The sequence below is a fragment of the Coturnix japonica genome, chromosome 1, assembly GCF_054131305.1.
Source record: "Coturnix japonica strain WE chromosome 1, WE-NBRP24, whole genome shotgun sequence".
In the NCBI taxonomy this organism is placed as follows: domain Eukaryota; kingdom Metazoa; phylum Chordata; class Aves; order Galliformes; family Phasianidae; genus Coturnix; species Coturnix japonica.
This window is the reverse complement of record NC_140663.1, coordinates 66,294,007-66,313,211: the sequence shown is the minus strand read 5'-3', so window position 1 is coordinate 66,313,211 and position 19,205 is coordinate 66,294,007. Positions and strand designations below refer to the sequence as shown.

The 19,205-nt window shown below is 36.5% G+C and overlaps 1 protein-coding gene across 2 annotated transcripts in view; it reads left to right on the top strand.

Moving 5' to 3' along the window:
• CCDC91 (coiled-coil domain containing 91) overlaps nt 1-9,124 on the top strand; it is a 170,444-nt gene extending 161,320 nt beyond the window's left edge. For both annotated transcript variants that reach the window (XM_085522459.1, XM_085522433.1), the window contains one exon: nt 8,497-9,124. In XM_085522459.1, the coding sequence (XP_085378585.1) occupies nt 8,497-8,649 (153 nt within the window). In that variant the 3' untranslated portion in view covers nt 8,650-9,124. The remainder of the gene's footprint in view (nt 1-8,496) is intronic.
• Nucleotides 9,125-19,205: the final 10,081 nt, after the last annotated feature.

Here is a 19,205-nt window from a genome sequence, read left to right as displayed (position 1 = left end):
AACCATGACTTTTGAGATGATAAGGCTGATAAGGCTAAGTATAAGAGTTGGAAGTTTATGTTAAATGTCCAGAATGATACACAACATTAGTTCTTAAACACTCTTGTCATCTGGCTCTCAATATATTGGCAGTATGTCTCCCCTTTGCAAAAAGTTGTGCGACTGGAAGAAGCAGAACTCAAACTGCATGTCAGATAGATTTTTCAAGACCTCTGTTGTTGGTAGATCAGTGGGAGAAAACACAGCTCAATACGCAGATAGGTTCAGATGGCTTCAGAGAACATCTGGATGAAGCATACAGGAGTGTTCCAGTCTCCAATTAATAGGACCTTAGAAGGTCTATGAAAATCTCATGAATCATAAAATCATAGGATGTTTTGGATTGGAAGGCCCCAAGTTCTAACCCCCTGCCAGAGATCTGGTACTACACCAGGTTGCCCAGGGCCCCATCCAACCTGGTCTTGAACATCTACAGGAACAGAGCATCCACAGCCTCTCTGGGCAGCTTGTTCCAGCACCAGTTCTGTGAAGAACTCAGCAGCATGCACTTGTGGTTCAGAAAGCCAGCTGTACCCTGGACTGTATCAAAAGAAACATAACCTTCAGGGAGGTGACTGTCCCCTTAAGATCTGTCCTCATTCAGTTATGATCACACTGCATTCAGCTCTGAGGCACAAGAAAGACACAGACCTGTTGGAGCAGATCTGCAAGTCATCCATAAACTTGATTGTGAGGCAACATAATGAAACACAAGGCATTACTTTTGGAGCAGACCTTGTAGACTTGTTGTCCTTTTTTTTTTAATTTTTTTTCCCCATCCTTTTTATCTTGTATTTAAAAACTATTCCGTTGTCTTGGAAAGAGGGAAGAGAATAGGGGGGAAGTATGGAAATTCCGTATGTATTCTTAAAAGAGGGAAAAACAGTAGTAGATGCAAGGCAGATGCAAATACTGCAGATGTTTCTGTTTGCTTTGTTGCTTTCTGTTTTTTACAGGAGTTATTTTTGAAGAAAGAAAACTCCAAAGCAGAAACGTGTTTCATACACTTCCTTGTAAAATTCACAGTACTTCACCAGATATTATAAGGGTCTATGAGGTCTGTCACCAACCAGGATGTTAAAAAAGCTGAAGCACTACTGTTATTTACTTGGACTCTCATAGATTCAGTTTGTGATTTCTTTCACTTTGCAGAGGCCCAGAGGCAGATGTTGGTGGTATGACGGCAGAGGTTGAACTTTTCATGCAAATATTCCATCACATTTTGTTGCTATGTGACAGGTGGCAGCAGAGGGGCCATGTAACAAACTAGTGTCTGACATGGAAGTGTATGAAACAAAGGTGTGTTATTGAATTCCCCCATGCAGTAAAAATTTTACCCACTGACGTTCATTAACACTTGATGTTTATAGAGACCAAACAGTGGATGTGAGCACAGTGAGGCAATGGGTGCTGGATTTTAGTAGTGGCAATAGCAACTGTGAGTCATCTCCTCAGATATGGATTTTTATGAGTGCAGCATGCAGAATCTCGTTCATTGCTAATGAAAATGTATAGCTAATGATGCTGACTCTGTTGAAAAATAGTGCTTTGTAGCTAAAAACTTGTACAGTCAAATAGTGTCATTGTGCTCTTTGTATGTGTTGCAATTTTTGTGGACATAAATAGGAGGCTTTATTTTCAGTGCAAACTATATATAATGCTGTTGACGACCAGAAATTTTATGTATATATATTGGGATCATCGCTAGAAAAATGAATTAAACTTGAACTAATTCTTATTTTTTTCCTCAGAGAAAACATCTCTGTTTCCCTGAGGCTTCTCATTAGGTTAGACCACTAAGTTATAAATAATCGGGAAATATTTTAATGCATTGAATATATGCAGCTACTGTGCCAACTGAATAATGATTTATAGAACTGAGTAACAATATTAAACAATTTTTAAAAAGATGTGAATTAAACAATAAAAATCAAGAGGCTATGATAGAAATAAGAATTATATTATTTGATTTTATATTTCAGAAATGAAAGTAAAAGAGGATTAATTAGTCAGTGCATTAAAATTCTTTGCTGTCTATATAAATGAAAATTATTAGTTTTAAAAGATGAGGTTGAGATGATTGGTACCTAAACTCTGTAGGTAACATCAAGAAAAATAACTAGAAAAAATATAAATGTGAACTACTATAGAAACTAAGAGTCCATTTAATGCTTGTTTTTCTTATTCACATTGACAGAAAAAATTTTATTTAACCATCACTTTTGTTAAGAAGATCATAGAAGTAGACTTTTTTAATCTAGGGAATTTGTTTAAAATGTAAGTAAAATATATCCTTGACCTCACTGAGTTGTTACATTTAAAGTCACACTGTGGATTCTGTAAATGTTCCAGTTAGTATACAATTCTTCTTCTTCTTTTTTTTTTTTTTTTTTCCTAGACAAATTATGTGCCTTTCTAAAAGATCTGGTAAATAAACATGACATGGAAAATAAAAGGACACTATAACTGTACAACTATACAATTCACATTGAATTGCTTATTGTAATGACCAGAATATTCTGCCTCTTTCTAGAATCCAGTTTTCAAAAGCACAATTCCTTTTTTTTTCAGTAGTTTTCTCTATATATATTCAGTATTTTCTATAGAAACTTATAAAACTTTAGCAAGCTCTTGAAAAACTGAACTAAAAGGAAGCTTGTCTATATTATCTATACTCTGACTTCTATTGTTTACATTTTATTATCTTCCACCCTACAGCCACATTAATATGGCTCCAAATGATCTGTGTTTCTGTGTGACATGGCACACATTAATCTCCCTGCCTCATTAAAGACAATAAATAGACAACATGTAATCAATTGTGTAGAGAATATTTTCTTTTGATGATGAGTATTGAACATAGATTATAGTCTATCTACTTCCTTTTATTCAACTCTGGTTTATTTCATATGTATGGTGGACCAGTTTGCAAGGAGAGTGGAAAGTTGATAATGAACCTGGAATTCTTGAGTGCCTACAAATAAGGAATATTCTTTGTATTTTATGGTACTCAAGATATCAGACAGTCCTTTGAATAAACATAAATAGAAGTCCCATACAGTATCTTAAAATATTTGCTACCAAAGATGAGCAAAGGATTTGGTTACAAGCAGGCTAAATACTTGAAGCTGTTGTTTTGATCTTTAATTGAAAAGCTGAGCATCCAGTGGTCAAAATATATACTGAAATACTAAAGACACTGAGGAATAGGCAACTTCAGGAACCTGGCAGTGGTTACTCCAAACATTATTATTTTTATTTTTTTCTGAAAGTCTACTTTTGATTTATTTCCAGAATTAAGAGTATTCACAGTGATTTAAGTTTTCTTTCTAGCTAGCAGGCCTCTGATGGCCTTATAAATACCATGGAAATGCATATTAAAGAAAATGGAATCTGCCTGACAAGGATAGCCAGCATGATGCTGGTAGGTGGTAGAAAACATTCTAAATACCTCCAGGAGAAAAAAAGCTTCATCACATCTCTTCAACTACAGATCTATAACACTGCAACCTTTAAATCATGCCTGCTCTTACCTGTGCGCTTACAGGAAAATATGTGAATACCATGACTTTTCCTCTGGTAACACCTAAGCAGAGCATTCTGGCTGGCTGAAGAGAGCTCTACAGGATGGTGAGAGGAAGAGAGAGAATGTGGAGGGATTAACTGCCCTCCCAAGTAGCAACCAACCTAATGAATAATTATGCCAGGCTCTATTGCCTGAAACATGCTTAGAAATACCCGACAGAAAATCAACACTCTCTTACTTCCAAGAGCAGTAATGTCTAATTCACAGGCTTGAGGTCATGCCAGCTTAGAGTTCAGCTTCATAGATTTATCAAAAATGCGCATTTTTTTACACCTCAGTTCAGCTCCTCAGAATAAGTTGCACTTCTCAAAAAGAAATATAATTAATATATGGGGGGTTCATCTATTACTGTGTGTCAGCACAAATGAACACTGAATCAAGCAAATGCAAGGCAACTAAAGTCTACTCTGATCCTAAGCTTCCATGGAAAGAATGTCACCTAAAGAAGATCTCTACTACATTTTACACTATTCATGGGTGCATTTTAGTCCAGCTTCAAAAGCATTAATTTTTTTCCCCCCATTATTTCCCAGTGCTCTTTTTATTTCAATAAGAAATCTTGTGCTGAGCATAGACAAAGACTAGCAGTAGAAGCAAAATGAACTCCTCCCTTTTCAAACACCAAGGAATTCAACCATGACACAAGGCTACAGGAAACGGCTTTTTTTGTTTTGCTCAGCACAAAACAACTTCTTTTTAAACATCATCTTTCTGTAAACTTTTTTATTATTATTTTGTGAACAGTGTCTCATAAACTAGTTTATTCTCTCTTAATGTTTATGGTACATCCATGAGAAACTCTGAATGTTCTTCCAATCATTTGATGCTTTGTTATCCTAAAAATCCACAGCCATAAATGGTTAGATAGTTAATCCATGATAAAACACAGTCTACGTTGTTCAGTTTTATCTGGGTGTGTGTGTCACATGACATTATATAGCCTCAAGAATTTCTATGACAAATGAGAAATTTGAATTCATCCTGAATTCATTTGGCATCTCTGAATTAATAGTTTACTGCTTATGAATACTCTCTTAACAGTGTCTTAAAATTCACTGAGAACATTCTTAGCAGCAAGTTGTGTTCAAAGTGATATTCATGAGAAAGAAAAAAAAAGGGAGGGGCAACACCCCCCCCACCCCCCCCCAGTGCAAATCTTTTTATCTGGATAAATATTACTTATTTCAGATCTAGATTACCATTCTTTTATTCTGACCCAAGTGCCTGCATTCCCCACAACTGAGCAACATTAAACATTTACAAAGTTCTTACCCCAGAGAGGTTTCACTTCAGAGATTTTTGTCAGTCTGTTTTATTGCTTTTAGACCATTCAGACTCAGACTTCAAGTCACACTGTTGTAACACAACAAGGAATCAGACCAGGTCTGAAATAAAGATCTCTGACTATTCTACATACTAAGGACACTGGTCTTTCTTATGGAAGTTATTATCTTCATAGGATTTTGGCTGGAATAACAACAGCAGAAAAAAGTGAGTTTTCCAACCTACTCTGGCATAAAAGTCTTTCTTTCAAATAATTATTCTATTTCTGAGATACAGTGTATTTCATCCCAGAATGATGTCCATTTTATGTTCCTATGGTGTCATACAATAATTTATGTCACAAGAACTGACTACTTTTCTTCTGTAAACGAGACCAGGTTGTTTATGTCAAAACTTAAGCTTAAGACTTTAAAACACACATTTTTTCTTCTTCTTATAATAATCTATAATTGTAGGTTATCACCGAAAATATACCTAGAAGAGCTGTATTCTGTATTAGAGCTTCTAGAATTTGGGGAGCAGGGAGGTAGAAGACCTAAATAAGGATCAGATTCTGAAGACAGGTCTTCATACCCTAACCCTAAATGTTTCTATAGAAAAAGCATGTGAGAAATGGCTATAAAACACTAAGTTCTAGAGACCTATTGACCTTACCTCAAATAAAACAACAGAAGTGGTAGAATACAATGCTATGTGCTACCTTCCCAAGAAAGATCAAAGTGAAAATAGTGTATCGCATCGCTTTACTCTTTGTTTACTGGATGCATTTCAGGATTTTTCATCATTATTTATAATTTTAAATTTTGTCTAATTCTACAAGCAACACAAGATAATTTCAGTGCAAGCATAGACAAAAGCAAGACATATTCAATATTTACTCTGGAGTACAGTCAAAAATATGCTTTGTTCTTATCAATATTTTCACCTAAAAAGCAGCCAGCTGTCAGCTGTATTCATTTAGAACTGAACAGCAAGTAGCAGGTAGGACCTCTCTGTCATAGACAAAGTTTGTACTAAAATCCTTCTAATTCTCTTAATTTTCCATATTCTAATTTGTTTTCAAGCCCTGAAGCCTTTTTAACAAGATTTTACCATAAAGCCATAAAACCTGTAGTGTGTAAATAATGTAACTTCTAATACAAAGTCCTAAGCCTATTTCTGAGACCTTGGTATTTACAAATGCGTCAGAACTCTCACAGGAGTTTGTTAAAATGCATGAAAGGATTGACAGATTCACGAAGATATGGCTGATCCTCCTCTCATGAAGACATAGATTGGTTTTGTTATTTTGCAGGCAAGAAAGATACAACTGACAATTCTACCATGGCCATCATAAGGAATAAGCTATCTTATCTTGGCATTCATCAGGAGGGGATCTGAACTGCTTATGTGGCAAAATATATACGTACATATATATAAATATATATAAAGCAAATAGTCATAGTAAATGTTCTTAGACAGAGACATGAGTGTGACCTAGAATGTCAAACCACAGAATACGTCAGAAAGTACACTCTCAGTTTCTTTTCAGAACTCTTTAGAAAGCAGTGAAATACAGAAACTAAGACTCAGAACTTAAAGTACTTTACCAAAATCAGTAGGTGCTCCATCTTTTGTCTAAAGTCTTAAGTATCAGGAATGAGATTTTAATACCATGCTTGCTTTTTTATTACTGGGCCCTCCACTCTAAAGGAAAGGAAGAAAATGAAGTACTGAAGAAGCAGCTTAAATTCTCTTATCTTGAAGAATGTCTTTATTTCACGTAGCTGTTATGCTATAATTCTGCATAAGCAAAATATAACAAAAACAACAAAACTGGGATGAAGAGTAACATGCCAGCATTTGAAATGTGATATTGTGCAACAAGGAGAAAAAGGAAATGAATGAGATCTTCAGGCAGAGTTTCATTAAGCAAGTTGTTGGGCTAAGCTGGGAATCTGATGGCTTTTTTTGTCCTTATGTCATTATACCACTATTATTTAAGAATAAAATTTTTCATATTGGAGAAAGATGGATTTTGATTGTCAGGCTTTTCATGTCAGTATTCAGGACTTGGAAAATTTGTTTTACTCCTCATTCTGCCAGCCTAGTTAAGAAGACAAATTTGATTATGAGTACTGTATATTTGTTGATAAAATATATAAAGAACATTAAACGAAGCTACCACTAATTGAATATTTTGCCTCGGCACATAGATTTCAGTTTGTCCAGATGCAGGGTTATTATAAGATGGGATGTTAGACTGAGCACAGCTGCTAAAATGCTATCAAGCTACAAAATCAAATTATTCACTTTACTAGTGAAATATGTTTTGCTATCAAATCCCACAGCCCAGTGTGAGCAAAATTGTCAATCTTGTGCACTTCAAGCATCATAGATAACATAATATTTTAACAGTATATCAGGGTTATTAAGGTTAATTATCTGCAACTACATCAGTACTATTTGCACAACAATCTGCTTCCATGACAACCTGAAATTCATTTGATCTTCCTATATTTTGAAAACACGAGTAATTTAGCTTTTCTTGTGCCCAGATCTAGTGGTGTAGAAGCTTTTAAAGATTTTAATTGAAAAAAAAACCAACAACTGTGAATACCTGTTGCATTCACATCAGAAATCTTGCATTTGGACTGCCATGACTCTAAAAGCTTTCTCATATGGTAAAATCATTACTACTTATAATTGTAAGAAAATTTGTTGATTTCCTGTTATTCTGCAGAGCTAGTAATTGACTATTCCATTCGAGGAAGAAATAACAGTGTTACTCAGCTTTGACCTGGCATTTAGCAGAAGCACAAAACTCAACCTCTGGTTGTCTTTTGTTGCAACTGACAACAAAGGAAGGCAAATCAGCCTTGGTCATCATGCCTGGAAACGTCATATCAGTACAGGTCATATCAAAATATTCCAGTTTCAAAGTCAAGTGGGATGAATGCAAGTACTAAGTAGAAATTGGTATTTCTGTCCTGGAAATATGTTTGAGATTTCCTAAGTATCCCTAAGAGGACAAAACCAATTTTTTTTCCTTTACATGTGAGAGCACAAAATCACAGATGTCAAGGAGATAAGGCAATCTACCAGGAAGTAGATTTCAGGTGAAATACTGACTCCTCTCTAAAAGCTTCTGCATGGCAGATGTGTTTATCATCATAATCCTGAATGGAGAGGATCTTTCTCAGTCTGTTTGTTTGAGGATAACAAGTTAATTCCCTGTCAGAGGATAAGCCTGCCCATAAGTCATCTGTCTAAACAAAGAGGTACTGTGCCATAGCATGAGGTTAGTCCTGTCTAGAAACTTTACCATTAATCTGAGAAATCTTCTCTTCCTAAACTTGGTATGAAAAGATTCATTTTTTGACAAATCAACAGCTTACAGAACACTTAGAACTAAAATGCCTATAAATTTGGGTAAGTGTGAAAATGAGAAATGCTCCTTTGATTTCAGACCATAGTGTACCTGAATGACAGAAAAAGTATAATTTTATTATCCCAGTACTAAGTCTAGGTTAAAGATACTGACCAAGCAAAGTAATTTAGTACACTTATTCCTTACCGTTTTCTGATCAGGTTTGTCTGTATTGCAGGGTGACTCTGGAAGACAGAAGGCTTTACCTAGGCTTCAGTTGAATTTGGAGGTTTTCAAGATCCAACACTTGGATCATGAAATGCCACTAAGCCAGTGCTGTACACAGATGAATATAAAAGGCAAGCATCTGACTCATGTAAAATTAAGATGAGAAGTCTTAACATCAAGACAATTAGCTCTGACCATCAGGATTACAAAAACACTGATCTATTTTCTTTGTGGGTTTTTGTTTGTTTATTGCGTTGATTTTATTTTTCGTATCTCCATATTCTGCATCCTTCTTAAATTTATTTTTAAGTTGTATCTCCCACACCTTTATTGCCCTGATCTCTTCTGTGAATCTTGTTTTCCCTACATTTTCCATAAGTCATCTTTTTGTCTGTCGCTTTGTAAACTCCTTTCATCTCTGGTTGTTTCTTTCCAAATCCAGTTTACCTGCACTAAAAGTTTACAATATTTGAAATAATTTTTTTTTTATGAGCCTATCAAAGGAATGATTTTGTCCATCTTCAGGTATAAATAACCACATATGCAACTGGCTTAAATACTAAATCACTGAAATTGTACTTCTTATAACACATTGTCTTTTTTCTGTGATTGGCTGTAATACAGTGTAAAAAACAGAATTATTGTTATTTCTATTATTTTCCCCTATTGTTTTTACTCTGTATGGCTTCTTTATTGAAGCAAAGTGAAATTTGTGTGGGTAGACTTATTCAAAGTGGTGAAATACCATTTTCCCTTAAATTAGATTTATTTGAAGGAAATGTATCTGTCTTACCTCAAGGGAAACAGAATAGTGAATGTCATAGCTTGGTGGTGGGGTAGAAAGATCCATTAGTTTTTCCTTGGGAAACAGCCACCTCGGTGCTTGTGAGTACTGCCATAGGCCCAACAGTGCTAGGTGCCTATAGGACAAGATATCCTGTGTGGAATATATTCTTCAATATGATTTACTTGAGTTCCAAAATGATAAATAAAACTTTGTTTGAAATGACACCTGTGACAATTAATTACAAAAAATAAATCAACTCATTAGTTGTGCTGCTGGACAAAACATCAGTGTCATTGTTTTTCCCAAGTCAGTATAGAGAATAGAAGAGGTATAAGAAATACCAGACTTATAAAAATGCCTCTTATGTAGAATCACAAGCTGGATGTCTAAACATGAGCTTGGAACAAAAGATTTCTAAGCCAGAGCAACAGTTTCGGCATGGTCCAGGCACTGGTGTTTCAGCTTAAAAGTATCTTTCATGGTAAAAGAATTGATTCTGTTGCTCGACAGCAAGTCCTGCTGCAAAGCTGCTCCCCCGTTTCACCTAGAAAAGGGGTCCACCCTTAGCTGTGCTGTCACAAGTTCAGCCCTGAACTCAAGCAGCCTATCCTCCAACAGGGTAGGACCTGGACCTTTACATCTTTCTGTCCTGAACAGAAGCAGCAAAGTTTATCTTGTAACAGAATTCTTGGACAAGTAATGATTCTGAAAAATTAGTGGTCCTTTTGGTATTTGATTTAGATAATAAAAGACACTGAAAATATTTATTTTATTATATACTTTATATCCTATTTTATTGCTTGGTGATACTGAAGTAAACATAGAAATCAGTATATCCGAGAGGAGGACTTTGAAGCCTGCTGGGGAGAATTACTTCATACCAGTCACAGGATAGCCCAATTGATTCCCTACTCAATTTTAATTTGGAGGATCTTGAATGACATTGAAAAGCTGGCATTAAGACCTTGCCTGAAAAATAAATCCTGAATTTGGACATATGTCTCCTAAATACAGGCTGTTTTTGCTCACTTACTTATTTTGGATAGAAATGCTATTACATAACCTGTGAAAATCTTCATCAAAGCTGACATAACTTCAATACATGGCTACTTGTCAAAAAAAAAAAAAGAGAGAGAGAGAGAGAGACTTTTGTAATCGAGTTCCTTGTTTCCTCTGTTCAGGTATCTCTGAGAGGAGATTTTGGAAGCCTGTGTCTTTCCAAGAGAAGCAATTTGTCATTCTCTTTGTAGCCATGACATCAGTGTTACATGTTATGTGATGGATGCAATATGATGCTTCATATTATGCAGTTACTTGCTGGCAAACTCTGATCTGCTCCAGTGAAGTATAACATATTTCCTTCTGCTGAGTTTGCATTTCCACTCAACCTAAAACAAAGAATTGCAGGGGCATTTTAAATTATGGCAACTCTTTTGGTGCATAGGTCTGAATTCACGTTCTTAGATAACGTGTCCTGGTTCCAAAAGTTACAAATGGAAGCAAAAACAGCTATTCTTGAGCAAGAATCTTCCAAATTTGTGTACTGCACAATGGACTCTTAAAGACAGCACGCATCCTTTCATTCAGTTTTTCTGAGTTACTCTTCCCTCCTATGAGGAGAGGCTGAGGGAGCTGGGGCTGTTTAGTCTGGGGAAAAGGAGGCTGAGGGGAGACCTTATTGCTCTCTTCCAGAATCTGAAAGGTGCTTACAGTGAGAGTGGGGCAAGTCTCTTCTCACTGGTAACAAGTGACAGGACAAGAGGAAATGGCCTCAAGTTGCACCAAGGTAAGTTTAGGTTGGACATTAGGAAAAACTTCTTTACAGAAAGGGTAGTTAAACGCTGGAATAGGCTCCCCAGGGAGGTGGTTGAATCGCCATCCCTGGATGTGTTTAAGAGCCGTTTGGATGTGGTGCTCAGGGGTATGATTTAGCAGGGGGTTGTTAGAGTTAGGGTACCATGGTTAGGCTGTGGTTGGACTTGATGATCTTCAAGGTCTTTTCCAACTGGGTAATTCTATGTTTCTATGATTCTATGATTCATAATTTTATCAATATTATTTAGCAATAATAGCTAAGACAGTACCACTCTCCCAGCCCTTCTCTGGGGTAATACTCTTTCGGAGATGCAGGCTTCCCCTCCTCCAACAACACAGTCCAAATCATTTTGTATCTTGCTTGGAACAGCCTGTCAACAGTCTGTCTGCCAGCATGACTCAGCAGTAAACACTGTGCCTGTACAATTTTGTGAGCATACAAATACAAATTTGGGTGGAGACTGGCATTCCACAAACCATCTCTATGTGTAGGGTCCCAGAAAATGCCTTGTTCTTGGAGCTTCAGTTAATTCTTAGCACTATCTGGAACTAGTTATTGCTGTTTTTCATTTATTGTGTGCTTCTGGGTTGAGAAATTGCCAAAAAAACCAAGCGTGGCAATCCTTCCAGCTCTTTTCTTGTGAGATTTCCTTTTTTTTCTTTGCTGATTTCATGCAGTTCCCCACCCAGCTTTTCCATGCCCAAATGTTCCTGATAATTTGGACAAATACTGACAGTCTGAACGCTTATCCACAATCTCAAGCCAGTATTTTTCATATTTATCCATTATTGTAATTAATGTCTTTAGATTTATAGAACTGAATAATACAGATATCATTCATATAGCTATTCATTTAATTCCAAAAGTGCGTTTCAGTTCACTCATTGCATGCTCTTACTGAATGTTAAAGCTTTCTCAAAAGAATCCTTGTAGAAAATGCTTTTTTCCTATTACAATTTGTATTTTGAACTGCCTTCCAAAATCTTCAACTGTAGAGTTGGAATCAGTGATGCATGTTTCAATTTTTGATACAAACGTGCAGTTTGTAGCATGTGCTGCTGCTAATTAGATATTTAAAGATACATGCATTTCATATGGTACTCCAGTAATAGCTTATTGAATGCACTCACGAATGTTTTGAATTAAAACAGAGATGAAGATTTTGTAAACTGTTTTCAGGCATCTTGAAATATGGAAATAGGGAAAGTGATTATTTGAGTTTACTGCAATTTGCATATTAAGCTCAAATATATATGCTTACTTCTATGGCCAAAGAGTAACATTTCCTATCTTAAGAAAATCAGATAATCATAGAATTGCTCAGGTTGGAAAAGACCTTAAAGATCATCAAGTTCAATTACAACCTAACCGCACTAACCTAACAAACAACCCACAACTAATTCACGTCCCTGAGCACCAAACTGTTTTTAAACATATCCAGGGGTGGTGACTCAACCATCTCCCTGGGGAGCTTACTTCAGTGCTTAACAACCCTTTCTGTAAAGTTTTTCCTGATATTCAACCTAAATATCCCCTGATGCAACTTGAGGCCATTTCCCCTCATCCCATCACCAGTGAGAAGAGATTAGTCCCACTCTCACTGCAATCACTTTTCAGATATTTGAAGAGCAATAAAGTCCCCCCTGAGCTCCCTCTTCCCCCTTTGTTAGAAAAGAATAAAGGAAGTCATTCATCTCTCTTTTATCAATACAAGAGTATAATTATTGGGGACCCTTCCAGTTGCCTAGTTGAGAGATACAGTATTCCTGTATGTGATGGCTGAAAAAACATAAAAATCTTTGCAGTCCTTGGCATATCTTCCATGTGGGCCTTGGCACCCAAAGTAATGCCATTTCACCCAGAAAACTGTCCTCTGTTTAGGTGTGGTAACCATGCACACCAGCCAGAGATTATTTTGGAATAGATTTTTAGTACTTACTCTTTTAAAATAAAAACACTAATAATAAAAAGCATAACCCTTTAAAAAGAGAGGGTTTTTTATTGGTGATGGGTTTCTTTTTTTTGGTGGTGGTTGTTTTTGGGGCTTTTTTATTACAATTAAAAAAATAAAGGACATGTACTTATTTGCAGTGTAAATTTTTTGAGAAGCACAGAGTTCTAGTTGTTGGATTGGAAAAAAAACAACTGTTTGAGAAATGTAAAAACTTAATTTTATTTCAAGTTTGAAACAGAGTGGCTCCCTGAGCCAGGACACACAGATCTTAGCTTTACCTTCTAGGTTTTGGCATTTCATGTATCCTGGCAATTAGTTTGGCCTGTACAGTAAAATTCTGTGCCTGAACTTGATTAAATGAACATTTATGAATAACATCCTCAGAAGCATTAAGACGATGGCCAGGACCAGGTCAATAAGGCAATGAAGTAGGTATGCTCTATGGCTAAGTTCTTTCATAGAACAGAAGAACCAGACAGTGCATTACTCTAAATTGATAGCAGTCATCACTCTTCTTTCACAACCTGTTAAGTCCAACTGGAAATTCTTAAAATTTTCATTTCACTTTTTTCTACGTACTTTTGCCAGTTTCAAATGAAAACATCAAGCATGGTGGTATATTTACGAACATGATGTTACTGACATGACAGATGAATCATGGTTTTGCACAAGGAGGGAGAGAGAATTTTTTTCTTCCTCTTAAAGCAAAATGGAAATAAGGAAGTTTGTTAGCTATGGAGGGCAGATGCAGAATTTAGTCCCACTGATATGACTGAGTAGAAGAGACCACCACCCTGGTATCTGGATCTTCTTCAATTCCAATAGCCATCTACAACAAATGCTTTTTTTTTGTTAAATTGTTACTACTGTTCTTTTTAATCCTTCACAGACTTGTGAGGACTAGCTTGCCTACTGAGCTGATTCCTCAAGAAAAGAGAAACTGACTTTTTACACTGTCTAATAGTGATAAGAAAGCGGGGAATGGTTTTACACGAAAAGAGGGGAGATTTAGGTTAAATATTTGGCAGAAATTTATCACTCATTGAGTGGTGAGGCACTGAAACAGGTTGCTTAGAGAAGTTGTGGATGTCCCATCCTTGGAAATGTTCAAAGCCAGATTTAATGGGGCTGTGGGCAGCTTGACCTTGTCCTCAGCAACCTCGTCTATGGCAGTGGGTTTGGAACTAGATGATTTTTAATATCCCTTCCAACCCATTCCATAGCTCTATGATTCTATGTGGTATGAGATCAAAGCACATCAGTTGTTGTTACCTAAACAAATGCATGATTTAAAGCAATTATGTGTTTTTAATTAAATGGAATATTGATGGAATATTTTATCTCCTTACTCATAAGGCAAAATATAAATGTTTTTACACACACTATTTATATTCACCAAGATTTCCTTCGAACTTGAATTGACTATGACTCGTCATCAACAGAAAAATGGCTGAAAAATGGAGTATTCAAATTACAACAAAATGCATTATGAAATAAATAAATAAATACTAGAATTTCATAGAACTTACCAGGAAATAAGGAATAAAGTAAGGAATAAGGAATTTATACTGCTTTCTTAATTCAGTCTTCGATGAATACAAGGAGCTTCAGTCTCTGAACGCAGTGCACTGTCTTTGTCTGGCTCTAAGCAAATAATAATCTTCATCAGCTTTACAGATAATTAATTCTATTGGTGTGACTCTCATACTTAAAACATTTTGCTTCCTGCCTGTAGAAGTCATCTGTGTCTCATTCCAGGTTTTGAAGAGCAGTAACTCAAACAATCACTGGATGTGGCAATGAAAGAAGGGAAAGGGGATGATGGTGGGGGTGGTTTGCTATTTTCCAGAATTTCCCACCTTGGCAATACAAAACCTGTGTGAGAAGGACAGATGAAAAACCAAGAAGAAGCAGAACAGATCTGGAAGACTGTAAAGTGAAAGTCTGAGTCAAGAATTCTGCCACAGTATGTTGGAAAATTGTTGAAATAGCTTCTTTTACGGAGATTGGTTCTCATTGTCACACTTCACATGAACACAAACCTATTAGATGTTTCAGCTTACAGCTCATGACTTTGCATGTTACATTTGTGTAACAGAGCTATTCAGGTTGGAATGGACTCAGATCACCTAATCCAACCTTCTCAAAGCAATAGTCAGTGCTGAATTCAGATGAGGTTGCTTAGGACTTTGTCTAATTGCATCCTGAAATCCTCCAAGAGCTGATATTATACAGCCTTTGTGGGTAACAGTACCAGAGATTAATTAATTTTTAATCAATTAAATTGATCTAAATTGAATGATTATTTGATTAAATGGTTTTCTCATTTTCCCAGCCAAAACCTTACTTCTTTCCATTTATTATGTATTTTATTATCTATCATTTATTATTCTTTCCATCTGCTAGTTGCAAGCTTTTCATCCATGCACCCCTGTAAATGCTTAGTTCTATCCTCCAAATAGCTTGCAGAAATTGGAAGGAATGAGGTCTCCCCATTCACCATACCCAGATTCTGTTCTCCAGATTAAATACACCATGTTTTCTCAGTCTCTCCTTATGGCCTTCATGAGACTCAGCTCTGTGACTAACCTACTGGCCTTCAAATAACTTCAGGCTTCCTGGTTTGGGAGGCTTGGGGATGGCATAGGGAAACACAGGACAAATATGGGTGTAGAATTTCAGATGTAGCCAAACAAGTATTCACTTCCCTAAATTAAATGGCTACACTCAGGTTGGTTTCAGTCATTATACTGTTAGCCTTCTTTTCTGATGGGATGTAAACCTGTTCAGTTTCCTGTCCATTAGTACTGCATGACTTTATGGTTCTCTTCAGCAGAACTTCTTTCTGTCTAGTCAATCCTGAGGCATTACAATTACATGGGGTTAGTCCATGCAGGACGAAGGACTACACACCAGTTCTTCTTGAATTCCATATAGTCTCTGCCAGCTCATTCCTTCAGCTTCTCTAGACCCCTCTGCATGAAGAATATATCAGCTGCCATCCAGCAGCTTGATAAGGCTGCCTTTTCTCTTCTTCTCTAGGTCACTGATAAACAGTCAAATAAGATTCTAATACCCACTACTTTATGGGGAAAAAAAACAAACAAACAAAAAAATCTACACATTGAACAGAACTTTTAAGGGAACTAGACACCTCTACACATGTATGCCAGTTGTAAGACACTTACAGAGAACAAACTGAAATATACAGATATTGCCTTTATGATACTGAATGTCCTTCATATCAAATTATTTGCTCCACAGGCATTCTCATTGAGAATCTTGGGAGACCAAGTGGCATTGTAAGCTACACAGAGAGAGATACTGGTATCTCTAAAATACTGAATAAAGCATGCCAATGTTCTCTAAAGCACTGAGTTTTATAAATAAAGTAATTCTTCACTGGTAGAAATTTGGCCCTTTTTAATATCTCTTGAGTTTTAAATGGTATGAAGAGTTCTCTGGAGCTGTGAAAGATGGAGAGGGGCTGGAAAAAGAGTCAGGAAAAGGCAAGTCTTGAGACTAAGAGAAAAATAAAAATTTTATGGTGAATATCAGCATGAAAATGTGAAAAATAACTACTGTAACATTCTCTAGAAAAGGTAGTTCTTCCTGATTTAAGTTAATCATACTAACACCATCTTTAATAGCATCATGGCACACCTCTACCATGAAGTTCTATTAAAACAATAATGCCAACAACAATGCCTCTCATTGGCTTGTGGCAGCGAAGAAGAGCAGCTGCACTGAACACTTTGTGTGGATAAGCTTTCTGCCTAGAACTCCTCTAGTGATACTCGTAGTGTCATTGCAACTTGAGAAAGCTTAGAATTCTTCAGTGACAAAAAAAAAAATATAATAATCTCTCATGACTTCTTTCACTTCCTTATTACTTTGGACTGAAATTTGGATTTTACTTTGTTTGTTTCCCCACTCACAGTAAGGGTTGGAATCTTTCCCAGTCTTTTCCATTTTTTCCAACTTTTTCTTCCCTAGTTTTCATACAAGGATTATTAAAGAGTGCAGCTCCAAGTGACAGTGTTAAAAATAGAAGTTGAGGATAATGGAAGAAGAAAACTGCACAGTCAACAAATGTACAGTTGGAAAAGTAGCACAGTTAGGACAGTACTTTTCAGTTGTTATAGTTGGAAATATCATCATGGTGGAAAAGAAACAATCAAATAAATGCTCACCTGTATCCAGGGATCTAGGTTCACAAGAAAAAAATTCCAAAAAGAAAGATTCTCCAGAAAGAGATTCTTCCCTAGTCATAATCAGCCCTTAAATGGGATCTAAGAACCTGACTCCACCCCTTCTGATCACACACAGCCTTCACCTGTGCTCCTATGGCTGACTCAGTCCTTGCTTCAGGCGATCAACCAGTGGATCACACCATGACTTAACAGTTCCCATACAAAAACATACTCAAAGAACTGTGGTAGGAAGTGGAGCTGGAAGCATGGTTAAGCAAATTTTTCCTTAATTGTGGATTCTCATTTTCCAGAAGTTATGGACAAAACAGCCAAACAATTGTCAGCATCAAATCTCTATTGAATGTGTTTATATTGAAAACTCTCCCTAAGTCCTAATAATCTCTGAGTTTTCAGTAAAGAACAAATTTATAACATGTACCTTGCCCCAGCTCACTTTTCTTGAACATTTTTGAAGGCCAGATATTTAAAGAAAAGGTATCCACAGAACAGAAATATTTCAGTGCAAGTGTCTGGGCTTAGTTTAAGGGAATTTGGTGAACCTATCAAACAACAGCATCCAGGGTGATTTAATATTTTCTTCTGGGTTTTGAATTTTCTGTGTGTGTGAAAATTCATTGATTATCCACCTCTCCTACTTTAAAATATTAACATTAATTATTGTATCAATAAATAATAGTAACAAGGTTGTTACTCACATACACACCTTTTAACTTCCCTGAATGTGACCATTTTCCCTTGCCAGTGCATCTGTGATATCATACCATATTCTTTTATCTCTTGTTACTATCTAAACTGAATAAATCCTTTCTCTTTTACAGATTTTCTAAACCCGGAAATTAGCTTATATCTTTGATGTAGCAGAACTGACTGTAGATCATATTACAATTGGAATGTGTCTATACCATTTTCCTCAGTATTTATTCCACATGTCCTAAGGCCACAGGGTAAGCCCAGGAGGAAGCCGCAGGTCTCCAGTAGCAGGCCCTGTAGAGTCCATCAGCATGCGGGCATTCCATAGTGAGGGATCTGATGGCAGACACCTTTGGGAAAGAGCAGCAGCACCATGGCTGACCTTAAGCAGTAAGCAGGTAGAGCGCAGAGCAAGTCCAGGACGGAGAGGTAAGTTGTGAGGCTTCTCATGTCAGAAAACTCCTTCTTCATGAGGAATCTGTTGTCAGAAACCCTAACTTCATGGTTGTTTGTTTTATCCTCCTTTTTTCCTTCCTATATGACATCCCTGGGTGCTTGGGTAAATGTCATGTACAGCATCCCCTGAGATAGCCATCTTCCTTGAAATAAGCCCACACAAAAGTCTGCTTTCCAGCCATTCATCTGCAGTTTATCTCTCTCTCATTGCCCCTGGCCTTGTCCATCTCTGTCCCTCAGACAAAGGATTTCTCAACCCTTGACTAGGACTTGCTTGGACTTGTTCCTCAGCAAGCTTTGAGGCAATGGCATAAAAGAATAATCTCTTACCATTGCCCATGTCTGTTATCTAACAGCTAAACAATACCTTTTCTTGCATTGATGGGGATAAAAGAGTATTTTACATGTACTCATTTAAAAAAAAAAAAAAAAAAAAAAAGCAGATGGAATATTTGAATAGCACTTGCCATTATGCTACAGTGTCAGAAATTTGGTTTGTGTTTCCTGTCTCATAGCTTTAGTGTCCCAAACCATCAGCCTGTAGGCTCATGCCAACCCATAAAGAATGTGAAGCATTGCTTTTCAAATTTAGTCTGTTTATTTTTTTACAAAGAAACTGTTATTTCCCATCTTCAAAATCTGCAAGATTTTGTAGCTGCTCCCATTTTTATAGCAAGTTTTTTCCCCTCCAGAAAATAGCACTATAGAAAAAAATACATTCCAGTACTGCTAATCAGCTTTTGAGGCTCAGAAGCTAACTTCCAGTAGAAGTGTCTTAAATAGTAGTAACTAGGGAGGGGAT